The sequence below is a fragment of the Musa acuminata genome, unplaced genomic scaffold, assembly GCF_036884655.1.
Source record: "Musa acuminata AAA Group cultivar baxijiao unplaced genomic scaffold, Cavendish_Baxijiao_AAA HiC_scaffold_1137, whole genome shotgun sequence".
Lineage (NCBI taxonomy): Eukaryota > Viridiplantae > Streptophyta > Magnoliopsida > Zingiberales > Musaceae > Musa > Musa acuminata.
The window spans coordinates 1001040-1021159 of record NW_027021349.1 but is presented as its reverse complement, the minus strand read 5'-3'; the positions used below and the strand labels follow the sequence as shown (position 1 = coordinate 1021159).

The 20120-nt window shown below is 45.6% G+C and overlaps 1 protein-coding gene across 1 annotated transcript in view; it reads left to right on the top strand.

Annotated features, from left to right (window-relative positions):
• Nucleotides 1–20120, top strand: part of LOC135671039 (potassium transporter 7-like) — a 36131-nt gene that overhangs the window by 3035 nt on the left and 12976 nt on the right. Inside the window, exons 2-4 of the mRNA XM_065178912.1 lie at nt 1037–1280; nt 1348–1590; nt 1694–1744. Coding sequence (XP_065034984.1) covers nt 1037–1280; nt 1348–1590; nt 1694–1744 — 538 coding nt within the window. The remainder of the gene's footprint in view (nt 1–1036; nt 1281–1347; nt 1591–1693; nt 1745–20120) is intronic.

Here is a 20120-nt window from a genome sequence, read left to right as displayed (position 1 = left end):
TCAAACTATTGCACAATTCTGCGAAGAAATTTTACTTCACTATTCTAGTTGACCAAACGATCTTGAATTATCATGAAATTTTATAAAAAACTAGGATACATATAAAACTAAATACATACCAAATTTCAATTTAAAACATAATCATTTGGAGGCTAAACTATTCTCCTAATTCAACTATCAACTCCTATTCAGTTATGTTTAAACTGGGTTGGGACTATATGAACTTATAAACCTTATATCTTGGTGCAAAGAGGTTTTATTTACTCAATTTCAAAACCCATAGAACCCTAAGGGAATCTTTATTTAATCTTATGTTTCTTAACAGTCTTAGTATAACACCCCTCTTTGATTTGCATCTTCATTTATTTTTTATTAATTCATCCATGCTTAAGTAGTTTATTATGCTCCACATATATGATGGTTAAACTCATTCAAACCTTGAGATTCACTTAAGGTCGATTAAAATTCAATCATTACTTCTAGTCACTATATACATGTTTATTGTCATAACCTAACCTTATGTTCAAGTACGCTAGCACACTTTGGCTTATTGCGTCGCAGGACTGTGCCTGTTTGCTACAAAATTTGTTTACAATAAACATTGATGCTTATGTATGTTCAACCAACATTTGATAGCATATCGTGAATAACATTTTTGGAAAGCATGCTTCAACATTAAGAGACGAAAACTTGAGCATATCATTTATTATATTTATGAAGTATAGACATCACAAATCATATCACTAAGTAAGGGTAATATATACATATTATTTGTGCTTCTATTGACATGTTAGTTGTAATTCAATATGTGTAAGACTCGGACACTACAAGTTGCCTAGATAATCACTCAACACCTAGATGGTCAATAGCACCTTAGCTGCCTATTCAGCACCTATCATTTTATAAGAATTCGTATTATGATAAAATTTTGGACATTGTGAGTGAATGTATTCTAAGAGTTATGTCGATATGTTCTTACTAAATTTGGGATATGTGAGATGTATCATAGTTTATAAGCCACTCATTGATCTTGCAGGTTAATTGGAAGAGTTATTACAAAAGCTTGTTTCTTTTGGCATATCAAAGTTTTGGTGTAGTGTATGGTGACTTGAGTACATCTCCTCTTTATGTTTACAAAAGTGCATTTTCTTGGAGGTTGTATCAATATCAAGATGAGCAGACAGTATTTGGTCTGTTTTCATTAATATTCTGGACATTTACTCTGATCCCATTGCTGAAGTATATTATCATTGTCTTGAGTGCTGATGATAATGGTGAAGGTATGACTTGAGAATATTTTGATTAAATATTCTTTTCTTTCATTTATAATTTCTGAATTGCTTGCAGGGGGCACATTTGCTTTGTACTCTCTGCTATGCAGACATGCCAGATTTAGCTTGCTTCCAAATCAGCAAGCAGCCGATGAGGAGCTCTCAACTTACTATAGTAATGGGACCCGAACTGTGATTTCTTCTCCATTGAAAACGTTTCTTGAGAAGCATAAAAGGCTGAGAACTCTTTTGCTTCTTATTGTGCTGTTTGGTGCCAGCATGGTGATTGGTGATGGTGTCCTTACCCCAGCAATTTCAGGTACATTGTGTATCTGTTTCAATTGTTAGTTCATGATGAATTTTCTCTTTTACTTCTTCTATTGTAAGCAATGACATTTGATTTTCTGTGGATTACTATGCAGTTTTGTCATCTATTTCTGGGTTACAAGTTCGTGCCAAGAAATTGCATGATGGTATGTGTTGGTTGCTTATTGATATTTCGACATAGCATTGATATGTTCTGCATTTGCAAGCTTTTTCCAGAAAACAGGTTTCTTTGCACTAGATTTGAATGTTGAGGTTCTGAGACCTTTTCTATCCATAGACTCATCAAATTTCATCCAAGTCATTATTATGTGGAATATAGACTACAATATGTAGATCTAAAATGCTAAACTTCTGTATGGCAGTGAAAACTAGAACTTTACCTTAAGCTACATCTGGAAATCTGAAAATTTTGATACTTAATAAAGCAATGTTGGTTACCTCTTCATATCATACATGAGACATATGAGGGCATAAGCATGGCAAAGAGATCTTCATAGTTGGTATGGATATTATTATTTTCAAGTTAGATTTTTTGGCTGAATTTAGGGAAAGTAACTATCAAATAACATGATAGTATGTGCTTACATATATTTATTGTTTTATTGGATTTCAAAGAAGTACTTGCATTGGCGACAATGTTTCAAATAAGTACTTGCAGAAGGTATCTTGTAGGTATTGGATAATCGAAGAAAACATTGTTGGATGGTGGCTATCGAGTGTTGGAAGATTTACCATGCTCGTTTTTGAATTATTTATAGAAAGACCAAATGTTAATTAAACTGTAGGTTCAATCAGGGACCTAATCATCCCCTGAATAAATTTTGTGGACCCACTCAAGCTGTTGTAGTGGAAACTAGATTTGGAATTTGAATCTCATTCCCTTTTCTAATAGCTTTGAGATTAAGAGCTACCGTTCATCCTTTACTTTTATCTTCTGTATCCTTTCATCTTTGGACATTGCAATTTGCAAAATGGTAGTTGAGGCCTATTGTGATGGTCACAAGTAACAAACTAAATAATCGCAATATATCCTCCATCTACTCTCATAAATAGTTTTTTTGTCCCTTCATCTCTCATATAAATAGTTTTTTTTTGCTTCTCTCTTCTTTTTTTCCCTACTTTGAGGTTATCAAATCATCTAGAATTGACCAAAATTGGTCAAAATCCAAATGTCTTTGATTGATTTTGACTGATTTAAGTTGACTTTTTATAATATGGCAGAGAAATAAGCAAATCCTTGGACAAAATCAATACACATTGGGTCAGTTGTATTATATATTTGACCAATACCATGAATTATGCTTGAAATCAGTGACAAATAAAGCTTTAGTTATTTTTTAAATTCTGAAATCACTCAATACAAAATGGTTTGTCCACGGTACCCCTTAATTTAGCAACTTGGACTAATCTTCCAAGATAATTAATCTAAAGAGTGATAAGTATAATCAAATTATCATCATCCATGTAATACAATCCAATAAATTTGAAATAACTAAGCATCTAGATCATAAATTCAATTTTGTGAACTGTGTTGATCCACGCTTGGTCCAGTACATTTCAGGTTTGTACTGCTTTACCAACACTTGGTACACTTATATGTCCTGTGGTATAAAAAAGGTTTGAAAATTGTCAAAAAACAAAAATAAAACTAATTTAGGGTTCTTTTACACTATTCTTACAAAAATAAAACTAATTTAGGGTTCTTTTACACTATTCTTGATGAATATGAAAATTGTTGATGATAATAAAGTGATTTTAATCTAGAAAAGAATAAATACTAATTGAAATATATGTCGGATAAGGAACACAATCAATATTTAAAAAATACATGCACATAAAAGGGAGTTATAACTAATATGTAGACATAATAAATTAGATATAAAACTATGTATCCATGATAGGTCGACCTGGTGTCCTCAATATGATGAATTTATTAATTAATATGGTATATTTATAGGATCTATGCTTGAAACTTCTTGCATGGTATCTGTGAGTCAACGACAAGTGGATATGAGTCCTTGATTTAATGAAATTGTAAATCAATATGGTATATTAGTAGAATCCACATATAAAGCTACTCCCATGGTATTTGTGAGTTCACTACAGGTGGATTTGAGGTCCTCAATACAAGGTTTTTAATCTTGTACCGTACTGGTGTATCGAGCTTTGTTCGGTACGGCACGGTATGGGTGTACCGAGCGGTACACCATGGTGTACCAAGCGATGCGCCCTTCTTTTAAGATGAAACGTGCGGTACGTACCAGTCCGTCAGCAGACCGGTACATGGATTGCCCGCTATCGAGCGGTACCGTCGATTGAGGTGATATCGTTGACGATTGAGGTGTTATCATCGTCAATTGAGGTGTTATTGTCGACGGTGATCGAGGGAGAAGAAAGAAGAGGGAGAAGGGGAAGAAAGAAATAGGAAAAAAAAGGGAGAACCTAGAGATCGCCGCTCTCCTCCTTGTTTGTCGGCGACTTCTCATCCGCGTGTCGGAGAAGAGGCATTGGTGTCGCGGGGCGGAGGGAGGCGAAGATTTTTTTTTTTTTTCTCTCCTCGGGTGATGTTGCTTGCAAATTTTTTTTTTTATCCATGATGTCGCCTCGGCCATGTCGCCCGAGAAGGGAGGCCTCGTCCTAATTTTTCTTTTTAATCTGTGACGTTGCTGAGTTGCCCGAGAAGGGAGGCAACGTTGCAAATTTTTTTTATATACCGAGCGATATATCAAAATATACCGCTTGGTATATCGTACTGTACCAAATAAGTCTCGAAATTTGGGTACGGTACGAAATTTCAATCCTTGCTAAATATCGTATTTTGGGAGACGGAAAGGGGGTGATGGTGGAGCTTTTACCTTCGACAGCGGGTGATGGCGGAGCAGCTGCGAGAGTAGGGGTTGGCCTAAGCGCTAGGGCAGCAGTTATGGTAGGAGGCGCTGCTGCGGGAGTAGGAGACACTGTCGCGCTTGAGGGCGTTGTAGTTGATGTAGTAGGAGCGAGCGAGGATGCGGCGAGTCGCCTTTGTCCTTAGCTCAAAGTCATCCCCTGTGAGGCACTTTGCAATGCTCTCGTGGCAGCTGGATCCGATGGGGATCCAGCCTAGGGCGAGCTCATCTCCCACTCCCCCATCGCTACCACCCTCAGCGACTATGAGGAAGAAGACCAAGGTGATGGTGAGAGCGAGAAGGGGACCCCTTCTTAAATATGCAGCACTCCAACCTGGGCTAGGACCCCTTCCTCCGCCCGACGGAGCTCTTCTTTGTGTCTTGTCACGTCCAACCCCCTTCTTTGTCCAATGAGTGCTGCAGCCTCGTCTTCCTTGCCGTCGTGCTCCTCCTCCTATCTGCCAGCTGATACTGCCTGGTAGTGGGTAGTCCGCGTGCCGGTTAGCTGGTAGGCCGATACATATCGCCCGTACCGGGCAGTACGATATGATATTAAAAACCTTGCTTCAATATGATAAAACTAAAAATGGATAGGGTATTTTAGTAGGATCCATGCATGAAACTACTTCCATAATATTTGTTATTGGTAAACACTGATGAAATGGTAGCAGTCATGGTCTCATCATCATGTATGATGAAATAATAGCAGTCATCATCATGAATGACCCATATGATAGGAAACCCCAGGATAAGTAGGATCACAAGTATGATTCTGTAAGATGGAGTGCAGCAGTGCTACAACCCTCATCATTATACTGTTGTTGCTTGTAGTAAGATTTATTTGACTCAAAAGAAAATAATCAATTGTCACTTTGTCGCAGTTGGTCACGAGATCCACTATAGTAGGAAGACTATGAATAAGATGAATTCCTAAACTAATTCTGTCTCATTTGGGGTATTTTAGGGGTATATTAATAAAGGATATCATCAAAAATACCCCTATATAGTAGGAAGACTATGCAAAAATACCCCTAAACTAATTAGGTTGATTCAGTAAATAATAAAAGTCAATTGGTTCCGCATTAATGTCCTTCCTCTCCTTTGTTTATGCAGTATAAATCTATGTTTGTTTTGCACTCTGTGATCGGGAGGATCCATATTAGTTACATCAAAAGCTGACCTCCAACCAAATAAATTGATAAAGCCTCGAAACCCAAACTATCTTATGCTGCCTATTATGCTTAACTGAGGAGTGGTCACCACTACCATTGCCCTTGCAGGGCTTATATCATCATTTGCTTCGTTGATGTTTCACTTGCCTTCTCGTGCATGTGCTATTGCTCCAACATCATGGTCAACGTCATCATTGTTGTGACCCTTGTACTCATCATAGGCATGGGGCTCTATAGTACGCCTGTCATATTCCTCCAGTTTTACCTTTTCTTGCAATAATATTGATTTTTCAGGTATTGAGTATTGCTCTGAAATTCTTTCTTATCTCTTGGGGCACCTTTGTGTATTTTTCTACATGGGAAATGTCTCAGCCAAATCATTCTTCAGATGAATTATTTTTCGTATCTGTTGACACAATTGCAATAGATGGGTTGGCAATGAATGCCTTATTCCATGCATAGATCTGTTTTAGCATACTGAATCCAAACTTTGCTATTTTTGGGCCATTTTCTCTCAAAAAAGTTGCCAATATATGGTCAGATCTTCCAATCATAAGATTTAATTTGTTGCATAATTAACCCTAAATTTGCGATGATCTAGTCTAGATCCGTTCACATCTAGCCAAGATCCATGTGGATCTAGGTTAGATTTGTGAAATTCTAACTTAGTACCATGTGAATTGAAGATCTAGTGTAGATCTATACAGATCAAGCCTAAATCAATGTAGATCTAGGTTATATCTTTGAAGATCAAGGCTAAATTTTCAAAGATCAAACTTGGATCTTCATAGATCAAGGCTAGATCCATAAGGATCAAGCCTTGACCTCATGGTTCTAGATCTGATCTACAAGAATCAATGCTTGATCATTGTAAATTAAGCCCTAAATGAGGTCTAAATGCAAGAGATTTAGGTTAAGGTTGAAAGAGAACACAAATTCTTACCTAATTGCATGAAGTTAAACTAAGGAATAAGGATTACAATTGGATTTTGATTTAAAGAGAGTCACATCAGATCTTGGCTTGAATCTTCTATCTCAGCAAATTGCCCTCCCTTAGATGCTCTTTAATGATTTTGGAAGAGAGTTGAGGGAGTTATAAGAGAGATTTATGAGAAGCGTGAGTGGATGGTGAAGAAGGGTAAAGGAAGAGGAGAGGCTGCCTTTAAACCAGCCAAAGAAATCCATTGGAAACTTAAAATATGATAGTTATATAAGATGCTTAAATTGTAATGTTGTGGAAATTTGAAACATTGAAAGTTATGTTCACAAGAAGCCCTGAAGTCACAATAAAATCCACTTCCACTATTGTTATAATGTGGCACACTAGAATAGTATAATTTAAGTATCACCATGTCGGGTACTGGACCCATTTTAGTGATCTGGTTGGACCAGTATATACCAGTCAATACCGTTGCATATCAGTATTTCTGAAAGGAAGAAAAAGGAGAAGAGGAAGGGTGGGTGGAGGAAGAGAAGGGAAGAAGGAGAGACATTGGAGGAAGGAGGAGGAAGAAGGAAGAAGAGGAGGAGAAGAGGTGGATGTGTACCTAGGGAGATAGAAACTGACAGCAGTGGTGATGTTGAACGGCAATGGCAGTGGCAGCGGTGTCATGAGAAGATGGCAGCGGCAACAGAAACAGACGAGAAGAGGGCTTGCAAATGAGAAGATGGCAGCAACATCGGGAAGCAGCTGTCATGGCCTTAGCTGGAATTGCCTAAGGCGTGAGGCACCATTGCGGCAAAGACGCGAACTTAGCTTGCGTTGCCTAAGTCGCGCTTTGCCCTTGCGATTTGCGTCCGCAAAGATCAGCCCACTTGCAACCTCTCGCAGGTCTCGAAGGACCTATAAAAAGAGAAAGTTGATTAGTTTAAAGAATGAGCGATGGACAAGTCCCGACGTCTCACGAAAAGGGGAAGTTTTACAAGTAATTCAGCGAGCACCTTGCGTGCACAAGAGAAAAGAGGGAGAGGGGGAAAACAAAGACTTAGAAGGTTGAACGAAAAGCTGCAAGTCCACAAACAGTTGCTCACCAAGTGCCGGGCGTGACAACAAGTTCCCGTCAAGGTAACGTGCGAACTTGCGAAAGAGTGTTCAACGCCCGACACTATACCGAAGCCCCATCCAGCCCTGTGCCACCCGGGTGGTTCCAGGGTGCTGAGATGGCTGACGTTTTGCGTGCAGCAGCGGGCTGCAGAAATCAGCCCGTGGCATACGAAAACGGAGCTGTTTTACTCGGTTCGGTGAGCGGTCGCACTGTATCGCTACAACTTGTTCGAACTTACATTTTTACAAGTAAAAGGACTTGAAACCAAGCCAAAACATGCTGCCAAGCAACTGTACATGTAGATTAGAGCGACGAACGGTTCATTGAACGGAGTTGTTGCGGGTGCGCGACGACCGTTCGTGACATTCTCCCCCACTCAACCTATCGACGCCCTCATCGACGCTTGTTGGTAGTTGTTAATAATTGTTTCTTCATGTCGCAGGGCATCTTCGGGCTCCCAACTCGCTTCAGTTCGGGGAAGCTTTCGCCCCTTCACTAGGTACTCGGTCTGCTTAGCTCCATTGGGTAGCTTTATCTTGCGATCCGCTAAAATAGTTTCAACTCGCTTCTCGTAGGAGACTCTGGTGGGGGGTAGCCGAGTTGGAACACTTCGGGAAGTATCTTGTGGATCCGAGTGGTAGGCTTTTAGGTTGCTGGCGTGAAGAACATTGTGAATTTTAAACCAAGTCGGCAGCTGCAACTTGTAGGAGACGTTGCCCACCTTGCTGATAATTGGGAAGGGCCCTTCATACTGGCGCACCAATTCTTTGTGTACTTTGTTCCTAAAGAATTGGAGTGATGCTGGTTAGAGCTTTACCAGCACCAAATCGTCGACCTTGAACTCTTGCAGTCGCCTTCCCAAGTTTGCCCACTTCTTCATCCTTTTTGTCGCCTTCTTCAAGTAAGCCCGCACAATATTTGCATTTTGATGCCACTCCTTTGCGAAGTAGTAGGCTGACGGACTACTCCCAATATACCTTATTGCCATGGTGTGAGGAGTTGACGGTTGTTGTCCTGTAATGATCTCAAGGGGCTCTTGTTGAACGCAGAGCTCCGCTGTAAGTTGTAGGAGAATTGGGCAATGTCTAACAACTTCACCCAATCTCATTGGATATCACTCACGTAGTGCTGAAGATATTGCTTTAGGAGCGAGTTTATCCTTTCGGTTTGGCCATCCGTCTGGGGGTGGAGGCTTGTGGAGAAGTATAACTTGGACCCCAACAATTTGAATACCTCGGTCCATAATCGTCCCAGGAACCGAGCGTCTCGATCACTGATGATATTGTACGGGACTCCCCAATACTTCACCACATCCTTCATCATCAACTTGGCCGCCTCCTCCGCTGAACAGTGTAGGGGAGCAACAATGAAAGTTGCATACTTTGAAAATCGATCGACCACCACGAGTATCGATCCGAGTCTCCCTACTGCGGGCAAGCTTGATATGAAGTCCAAGGAAATGCTCTCTCATGGCCTTTCTGGTACGGGCAACGACTCTAAAAGTCCCATCGGCTTCCGTTGCTCCACCTTGTCTTGCTGGCAAGTGAGGCATGTTCGAACATATTCCTCTACATCAGTCCCCATCTTCGGCCAATAGAAGACCCTCTCTATGAGAGCCAAGGTTCTGTGAATACTGGGGTGTCCAGCTCAAAGGGAATCGTGACACTCTCTTAAGAGTTTACGTCTCAGATTGTCCACTCGAGGAACATAAACCTATTTCCTTTGGTGTAAACGAGTCCCTCTTGGACCCAAAACCATCGTGCCTTGCCTTCTTTAATGGGCTGTATCAGGGCTTTTGCCTGGGGATCACTGTATAGTCCATTCCTGATCCTGGAAAGGAAGTTGGAGTGTAACTGACTTGCTTGGCCTCTGCCCTCTAATTGTATGACATTCACACACTCCACTTTCCGACTCAATGCATTGGCCACGACATTCGCTTTTCCGGGCTTATACTCCATTGCCATATCAAACTCAGCCAGGAAGTCCTGCCATCGTGCTTGCTTTGGGGGAGAGTTTCTTCTGAGTTTGGAAATAGCTTAAAGCGATGTTGTTTGTCCTTAGTACAAATCGCGATATAAGAAGGTAGTGTCGCCAAACTCGTAGACAGTGGATCACCGCTGTCATCTCCTTCTCGTGCATCGGATACCGCCGCTCGATCTCGTTGAGTTTGCGGCTCTCGTAAGCCACCGGATGACCCTCCTGCATGAGTACTCCCCCAATAGCGAAGTCTGAAGCATTTGTCTGGACTTCAAAGGGCTCCCCATAGTCCGGCAATTTAAGCATCGGTTCTTCCAAAACGGTACCCTTAAGATCTTGGAATGCAATTTCACATTTATCAGATCACCACCAAGACTGCTCCTTCTTCAACAACTCTGTTAGAGGAGTTGCACGCTTCGAATACTCCACTATGAAGCATCGATAGTAGTTGACGAAACCAAGGAAGGATCTCAACTCTGGCACCTTCTTTGGAGTTCGCCATTCCGCAACGCTTGCACCTTCGATTTATCCATCCGAATGGAGCCATTACCGATTCGATGCCCCAAGAATAAGATCTCTGTTTGAGCAAAGTAGCATTTCTCCCTTTTCACGAACAAAGTGTTCTCCCTGAGAACCTTGAAAATTGTCCGAAGGTGCTTGATATGCTCCTCGGGTGTTTGATTGTAGACAACAATATCGTCCAAGTAGACGGCCACAAACTTATCCAAATACTCTTTGAATAGCTGGTTCATGAGAGTGCAGAACGTGGCTAGAGCGTTGGTTAAGCCAAAAGGCATCACCAAGAACTCAAACGCTCCATACCTGGTCACACAGGTCGTCTTCTCTTCGTCGCCTTCAGCAATGCGCACCTGCCAATACCCCGACCGTAGGTCGAGTTTTGACTTGGCTTTGCCCAATTGGTCGAACAAGTCCGCAATGAGCGGGATGAGATACTTGTTCTTCACCGTCACTTTGTTGAGGGCTCGGTAATCGACGCATAGTCGGAGGCTCCCATCTTGTTTCTTTTGAAAGAGAACTGGAGCTCCAAATAGTGCTTTTGAACTGCGGATAAGACCATCGCTTAGCAGTTCACCTAACTGCTTTCTGAGTTATGCCAACTCAGGTGGGGGCATGCAGTAGGGTGGTCTCGTTGCAGGCTTCACTCCTGGCTCCAGCTCGATATTATGGTCCATGCCTCTGCATGGCGGAAGAGTCTTTGCCAACTCGGGTGGCATAACGTCAATGAACTCTTTCAAGACGTTCGCCACCACAGCAGGTTTATGAATGGCCTTCTCGTCGAGTGGCTCTAGCTTCAAAGCAGTCACGAATGTTAGTTCGCCTTTTCGTACCCCTTTCTTTAGTTGTAATGCTGATATCTACTGCGGGTCTTTAGTTCCTCTCCAAGAGACGGGAACCACACAGGGGTCGTCACCCCCCATCATGCATAGGGTGTTTAAGAACGACATTGGCACCAACTTTGCCGTGTTCATAAACTCTATTCTAAGGATCACTTGGAAGTCGTCCAATGGCACCGCCATCATGTTCGTGCTCCCGCTCCATGTTCCAATCTTGATGGGGACTCCCTTTGCCAACCCAGAGATTCGCTTAGCCTCCCAATTCACCGCCTTCATTCGACTTGGGCTCTTCTCCAAGATCAGCCCAAGTCGCTTTGCTTCTCGATCGGCAATAAAGTTGTGGGTAGCACCCGTGTCCACCGTTGCACGGGTCGTTTGACCATTTAGCTTGATGTCTACGTACATCAGCTTACCACTTCCTGCTTTTTATAGCTTTGTCTTCATGTTCTCCCCCACTTGACCCCGCATGGCGTTCAACAAACGCATTGCTCCCATCAGGGGTCCTTGCGACTCCTCGCCGTCGTTGCTGGATTCAGAACTACTCGAACTAAGAGCGATAACCTTGCCCTTGTTCGATTTGGGGGGATGGATTGTTACAGACGATCATCGCGCACCCGCAACAACTCCGTTCAACGAACCGTTCGTCGCTCACATCCACATGTACAGCTTCTTGGCAGCATGTTTTGCCTTGGTTTTGAGTCATTTTGCTTGTAAAAATGTAAGTTCGAACAAGGTGTAGCGTTAGCAAGCGACCGCTCACCGAACCGAGCAAAACAGCCCAAAACAGCTCCGTTTTCGTGTGCCACGGGCTGTTTTCTGCAGTCCACCTCCGCTCACTAAAACGTCAGCCATCTCAGCCCCTTTGAACCCCCCAGGTGGCACAGGGCTGGATGGGGCTTCGGTATAGTGTCGGGCGTTGAACATCCTTTCGCAAGTTCACACGTTACCTTGATGGGAACTTGTTGTCGCGCCCGGCACCCGGTGAGCAACTGTTTGTGGACTTGCTGCTGTTCATTCAACCCTCTAAAGTCCTTGTTTTCCCCCTCTCCCTCTTTTCTCTTGTGAACGCAAGGTGCTCGCTAAATTGCTTGTAAAGCTTCCCCTTTTTCGCGAGACGTTGGGACTTGTCCGTCGCTCGTTCTTTCGAACTAATCAACTTTCTCTTTTATAGGTCCTTCGGGACCTGTGAGAGGTTGCAAGTGGGCTGATCTTTGCGAAGCAATATCGCAAGGGCGAAGCGCAACGCAAGCTAAGTTCGCGTCTTGGCCGTAAGGGTGCTTCACGCCTTAGGCAATTCTAGCTAAGGCCGTGACATTGTGGTATCAGAGCGGGCAAGCACTTCGAGCGAGCAGCGAAGGAACTTCGCAACTTCGCCATGGCAAAGCATCGTGACGAATTAAGTAAGGCGGGGCAAGCCGGACCCTTGCCCTAAGCAGCCGCAGGTGGGCTGCATGTGCACACTCGCTCTCATGCTGTTGGAGCCGCTCAAGAGGAGCACAACAGCGAACATGATGAGCGAGAAGTTGGCTACTCTCCGCGAGCGGAGGAGGCGCAATCTGGAGCGCCAATTGGGAAAAAGAGTCACAAGGAGAGACTCATAATGGCGGAAACCCGCTTGGATGTTCTTGAAGCGAGCGTGGAGGAACTCTACCATGGCCAACAAAGGCTTGTTGGGGTAGAGAGCTCGCAAGAGGAAGCAGAGTCTAGGATCGACAAGGTGGAGGCCCTAGTCGACCGATTGTCAGATGACACCAAAGACTCCGTACAACACTTGCAAGAAGTTGTGGCGGAACTCACTTCGAGAGTGACCATGCTCACAAGGGCGCTGAATGCGGGAGGAAGCAACACCCGCGTTGCGCTGCCATAAAATTTGAGGGCACCCGAGCCTCATGGTTATGGAGGGACCAGAGGTGCCAAAGAGCTCGAGAATTTTCTATTCGACATGGAACAATACTTTCGAGCTACGAGGCCCGATTATGAAGATACCAAAGTTTTTATAGCAACAATGTATCTGAACGGGGATGCAAAACTTTGGTGGAGAACCCGTTGGGACGAGATCCAACAAGGTCGGTGTCGAGTTGACACATGGGAGGACTTGAAGCGAGAGTTGAGAACTCAGTTCCTACCGGAGAACACCGAGTTCGTCGCAAGAAGGAAGTTGAGATAACTCCGCCAAAATACTTCCATCCCAGACTACGTGAAGCAATTTTCTACGCTAATGCTGGACATCCAAGACATGTCCGAGAAGGATAAGCTGTTCAACTTCCTTGATGGTTTGAAGCCATGGGCGCAACAAGAACTACATCGAAGGAATGTCACCGATTTGGTCGGGGCAATTGCTGCTGCAGAAAGGCTCACCGACTTTGTTTCCTCCGAAGACCCAGGAAGAAGGAAACAATCTTCAAGCAATCGCCCTCCAAAATATTCTCAAGGGAAGGAGAGCTCGGGGGCGAACAAAAGAAGAAGAGTTCCTACAAAGGGCTAAGCCCGAAAGGCAAGGCCTCGAAACCTGGCGGATGCTTCTTGTGCGGAGGGCCACACATGGTGAGGGAGTGCCCACAAAAACAAGCACTCAATGCTTCCCAAATCGGACAAGGGCAAGGCTGTCGCTCTTAGTTCGAGTAGTTCTGAAGCCAGCAGCGATGATGAGGAGTCGCAAGGACCCCGGATGGGAGCCATGCGTTTGTTGAACGCCATGTGGGGTCAAGTGGGGGACAACCCGAAGACAAGGCAACATAAAGCAGGAAGTGGCGAGCTGATGTATATAGACATCAAGCTCAATGGCCAAACAACTCGTGCAATAGTGGACACGGGCGTTACCCACAACTTTATTGCCGATCGAGAAGCAAAGCGACTTGGGTTGATCTTGGAGAAGAGCCCAAGTCGAATGAAGGCGGTGAACACGGAGGCCAGGCGAATCTCTGGGTTGGCGAAGGGAGTTCCCATCAAGATCGGAACATGGATCGGGAACACCAACATGATGGCGGTGCCATTGGACGACTTCCAAGTGATTCTTGGAATGGAGTTCATGCACGCGACGAAGTTGGTGCCCATGCCGCCTAAACTCCCTGTGTATGATGGGAGGTGACGACCCCTGCGTGGTTCCCGTCTCTCGGAGAGGAGCCAAAGAACCCCAACATATATCGCATTGCAACTGAAGAAAGGGGTGCGAAAAGGTGAATTAACATTCGTGGCTGCTATGAAGCTAGAGCCACTTGACGAGAAGGCCATTCAAGAACCTGCTGTGGTGGCGAACGTCCTGAAAGAGTTCCATGACGTTATGCCACCCGAGTTGCCGAAGACCTTTCCACCACGCAGGGGCGTGGATCACAACATCGAGCTGGAGCCAGGAGTGAAGCCTCCAGCGAGACCACCCTACCGCATGTCCTCGCCAGAGTTGGCAGAACTCAGGAAGCAGTTAGGTGAACTGCTAAGCGGTGGTCTTATCCGCAGCTCTAAAACACCATTCGGAGCTCCAGTTCTCTTCCAGAAGAAACAAGATGGGAGCCTCCGACTATGCGTTGATTACCGAGCCCTCAACAAAGTTAGAAGAACAAGTATCCCATCCCGCTCATCACAGACTTGTTCGACCAGTTGGGCAAAGCCAAGTATTTCTCAAAACTCGACCTTAGGTCGAGGTATTGGCAGGTGCGCATTGCTGAAGGTGATGAAGCGAAGACTACCTGTGTGACCAGGTATGGAGCGTTTGAGTTTTTGGTGATGCCTTTCGGCTTAACCAACGCTCCGACCATGTTCTGCACTCTCATGAATCAGCTATTCAAGGAGTATTTGGATAAGTTCGTGGTCGTCTACTTGGACGATATCGTCGTCTATAGTCAAACGTTTGAGGAGCATGTCAAGCACCTTCGGACAATTTTCAAGGTTCTCATAGAGAACACTTTGTTCGTGAAAAGGGAGAATCACTACTTTGCCCAAACAGAGATCTTATTCTTGGGGCATCGAATCGGTGATGGTTCCATTCGGATGGACAAATCAAAAGTGCAAGCGGTTGCGGAATGGTGAACTCCAAAGAAGGTGCCAGAGTTGAGATCCTTTCTTGGTTTCGTCAACTACTATCGACGCTTCATAGCGGGGTATTCGAAGCGTGCAACTCCACTGACGGAGTTGTTGAAGGAGCAGCCTTGGAAGTGGTCTGACAAATGTGAAATAGCATTCCAAGACCTGAAGGCTGCTGTTTTGGAAGAACCGATGCTCAAATTGCCAGACTATAGGGAGCCTTTTGAAGTCCATACAGATGCTTCAGACTTCGCTATTTGGGGAGTACTCATGCAGGAGGGTCATCCGGTGGCCGACGAGAGCCGCAAGCTCAACGAGACCAAGCGGCGGTATCCAGTGCATGAGAAGGAGATGACAGCGGTGATCCACTGCCTACGAGTTTGGCGACACTACCTTCTCGGATCGCGATTTGTGCTGAGGACATACAACATCGTTCTGAGCTATTTCCAAACACAGAAGAAACTTTCCCCAAAGCAAACATGATGGCAGGACTTCCTGGCTGAATTTGATATGGCAATGGAGTACAAGCCTGGAAAGGCAAATGTCGTGGCCGATGCATTGAGTTGGAAGGTGGAGCGCGTGAATGCCGTACAATTGGAGGGCGGAGGCCAAGCGAGTCAGTTGCACTCCAACTTCCTTTCCAGGATCAGGGATGGACTGTATAGTGATCCCCAGGCAATTATCCTGATACAGCTCATTAAAGAACGCAAGGCACGACGATTTTGGTTCCAGGAGGGACTCGTGTACACAAAGGGGAATAGGGTTTATGTTCCTTGAGTGGACAATTTGAGGCATGAACTCTTAAGAGAGTGTCACAATTCCCTTTGGGCTGGACACCCAGGTATTCATCGAACATTGGCTCTCGTGGAGAGGGCCTTCTAAAGATGGGGACTGATGTGGTGGAATATGTTCGAACGTGCCTCACTTGCCAACAAGACAAGGCAGAGCAACGGAAGCCGGTGGGACTTTTGGAGCCGTTGCCCGTACCAGAAAGGTCGTGGGAGAGCATTTCCTTAGACTTCATATCAAGCTTGCCACTAGTAGGGAGACTCGGATCGATACTCGTGGTAGTCGATTGATTTTCAAAGTATGCAACTTTCATTGCTGCTCCCCTACACTGTTCAGTAGAGGAGGCGGCCAAGCTGATGATGAAGGATGTGGTGAAATATTGGGGAGTCCCGCACAATATCATCAGCGATCAAGATGCTCGGTTCCTGGGACGATTCTGGACCGAGCTATTCAAACTGTTGAGATCCAAGTTATACTTCTCCACAAGTCTCCACCCCCAGACGGATGGCCAACTGAGAGGATAAACTCGCTCCTGGAGCAATATCTTCGGCACTACGTGAGTGCCAACCAACGAGATTGGGTGAAACTGTTGGACATTGCCCAATTCTCCTACAACTTGTAGCGGTGCTCTGCGTCTAACAAGAGCCCCTTCGAGATCATTACAGGACAACAACCGTCAACTCTTCACACCATGGCAATTGGGTATACTAGGAGTAGTCCGTCAGCCTACCACTTCGCAAAGGAGTGGCACCGAAATGCAGATATTGCGCGGGCTTACTTGGAGAAGACGACAAAAAGGATGAAGAAGTGGGCAGACTTCGGAAGGCGACCACAAGAGTTCAAAGTCGGCGATTTGGTGTTGGTAAAGCTCCAACCAGCATCACTCCAATTCTTTAGGAATAAAGTCCACAAAGGATTGGTACGCAAGTATGAAGGGCCCGTCCCAATTATCAGCAGGGTAGGCAACGTCTCCTACAAACTGCAGCTGCCAGCGTGGTTCAAAATTCACAATGTTCTTCATGCCAGTAACCTAAAAGCCTACCACTTAGATCCGCAAGATGCTTCCCGAAGTGTTTCAACTCGGCTACCCCCCACCACAGCCTCCTACGAGAAGCGAGTTGAAACCATTTTGGTGGACCGTAAGATAAAGCTACCCAATGGAGCTGAGCAGACAGAGTACTTGGTGAAGTGGCGAAAGCTTCCCCGAACTGAAGTTAGTTGGGAGCCTGAAGATGCCCTACGACATGAAGAAGCAATCATCAACATCTACTAACAAGCGTCGGCGAGGGCGTCGACAGTTTAAGTGGGGGAGAATGTTACGGACGGTCGTCGCGCACCGGCAACAACTCCGTTCAACGAACCGTTCGTCGCTCACATCCACATGTACAGCTTCTTGGCAACATGTTTTGCCTTGGTTTTGAGTCATTTTGCTTGTAAAAATGTAAGTTCGAACAAGTTGCAGCGTTACCAAGCGACCGCTCACCGAACCGAGCAAGACAGCCCCAAAACAGACTAAAACAGCTCCGTTTTCGTGTGCCACGGGCTGTTTTTTGCAGTCCGCCTCCGCTCACCAAAACGTCAGCCATCTCAGCCCCTTTGAACCCCCCGGGTGGCACAGGGCTGGATGGGGCTTCGGTATAGTGTCGGGCGTTGAACAACCTTTCGTAAGTTCGCACGTTACCTTGACGGGAACTTGTTGTCGCTCCCGGCACCCGGTGAGCAGCTGTTTGTGGACTTGCAGCTGTTCGTTCAACCCTCTAAAGCCCTTGTTTTCCCCCTCTCCCTCTTTTCTCTTGTGCACGCAAGGTGCTCGCTGAATTGCTTGTAAAGCTTCCCCTTTTCGCGAGACGTCGGGACTTGTCCGTCGCTCGTTCTTTCGAACTAATCAACTTTCTCTTTTACAGGTCCTTCGGGACCTGCGAGAGGTTGCACGTGGGCTGATCTTTGCGGAGCAATATCGCAAGGGCGAAGCGCGACTTAGGCAACGCAAGCTACGTTCGCGTCTTGGCCGCAAGGGTGCCTCACGCCTTCGGCAATTCCAGCTAAGGCCGTGACAAAATGGAAGCTGTTAAAGCATTGAGTGCCTGTTTTTGTGGGCACTCCCTCACCATGTGTGACCCTTCGCACAAGAAGCATCCATCAGGTTTCGGGGCCTTGCCTTTCGGGCTTGGCCCTTTGTGGGAACTCTTCTTCTTTTGTTCGCCCCCGAGCTCCTTCCCTCGAGAATATTTTGGAGGGCGATTGCTTGAAGATTGTTTCTTTCTTCCCGGGTCTTCAGAGGAAACGAAGTTGGTGAGCCTTTCTGCGGCAGCAATTGCCCCGATCAAATCGGTGACATTCCTTCGTTGTAATTCTTGTTGCGCCCATGACTTCAAACCATCGAGAAAACTGAACAGCTTATCTTTCTCGGACATGTCCTGGATGTCCAACATTAGCGCAGAAAATTGCTTCACGTAGAAAATTGCTTCACGTAGTCTGGGAAGCATTTTGGCGGAGTTGTCTCAATTTCCTTCTTGCGACGAACTCGGTGTTCTCCGGTAGGAACTTAGTTCTCAACTCCCGCTTTAAGTCCTTCGATGTGTCAACTCGACACCGACCTTGTTGGATCTCCTCCCAACGGGTTCGCCACTAAAGTTTTGCATCTCCATTTAGATACATGGTTGCTATAGAAACTTTGGTTTCTTCAGAATCAGGCCTCGTAGCTCGAAAGTATTGTTCCATATCAAACAGAAAATTCTCGAGCTCTTTTGCATCTCTGGCCCCTCCATAACCATGAGGCTCGAGTGCCCTCAAGTTTTGTGGCGGCGCAACGCGGGTGTTGCTTCCTCCCGCATTTAGTGCCTTTGTGAGCATGGTCATCCTCAAAGTGAGTTCCGCCACAACTTCCTGCAGGTGTTGCATAGAGTCTTTGGTGTCATCTAACAATCGGTCGACTAGGGCCTCAACCTTGTCGATCCTGGACTCCGCTTCTTCTTGCGACCTCTCTACCCCAACAAGCCTTCATTGGTCATGGTAGAGTTCCTCTAAGCTCGCTTCGAGAACATCCAAGCGGGTTTCCGCCGTTGTGAGTCTCTCCTTATGACTCTTTTTCCCGATTGGCGCTCCAAATTGCAACTCCTCCGCTCGCGGAAGTAGCCAACTTCTCGCTCATTATGTTCGCTGTCGCGCTCCTCCTGAGCGGCTCCAACAACATGCGAGTGAATGTGCACTTGCAGCCCACCTGCGGCTGCTTGGGGCAAGGGTCCGGCTTGCCCTGCCTTGCTTGATTCGCCACGATGCTTTTCCATGGCGAAGTTGCGAAGTTCCTTCACTGCTCGCTCGAAGTGCTTGCTCGCTCTGATACCACAATGTCATGGCCTTAGCTGGAATTGCCTAAGGCGTGAGGCACCCTTGCGGCAAAGACGCGAACTTAGCTTGCGTTGCCTAAGTCGCGAGGCACCCTTGCGGCAAAGACGCGAACTTAGCTTGCGTTGCCTAAGTCGTGCTTCGCCCTTGCGATTTGCGTCTGCAAAGATCAGCCCACTTGCAACCTCTCGCAGGTCCCGAAGACCTGTAAAAAGATAAAGTTGATTAGTTTAAAGAACGAGCGACGGACAAGTCTCGACGTCTCGCGAAAAGGGGAAGATTTACAAGCAATTCAGCGAGCACCTTGCGTGCACAAGAGAAAAGAGGGAAAGGGGGAAAACAAGGACTTTAGAAGGTTGAACGAATGGTTGCAAGTCCATAAACAGCTGCTCATCGAGTGCCGGGCATGACAATAAGTTCCCGTCAAGGTAACGTGCGAACTTGCGAAAGAGTGTTCAACGCCTGACACTATACCGAAGCCCCATCCAACCCTATGCCACTCGGGTGGTTCCAAAGTGCTGAGATGGTTGACGTTTCGTGTGCAGCAGCGGGCTGCAGAAATCAGCCCGTGACACGCGAAAACGGAGCTGTTTTGGGGGCTGTTTTGTTCGGTTCGGTGAGCGGTCGCACTGTAGCGTTGTAACTTGTTCGAACTTACATTTTTACAAGCAAAAGGACTTAAAACCAAGCCAAAACATGCTGCCAAACAGCTGTACATGTAGATTATAACGACGAACGGTTCGTTGAATGGAGTTGTTGCGGGTGCGCGACGATCGTTCGTGACACAGCGGTGATGACTACAGCATCGCGAGAGGAGGGCTTACGTTCGCCAATCCTAGTTGCTATTTTAGGTTTTCTTTTGCTTTTTTAATGCTGAATTAGATGGGCCCATCGTATTTTAGTTTTTTTTTTTTAATTTTTGACTGGATCACCCGAA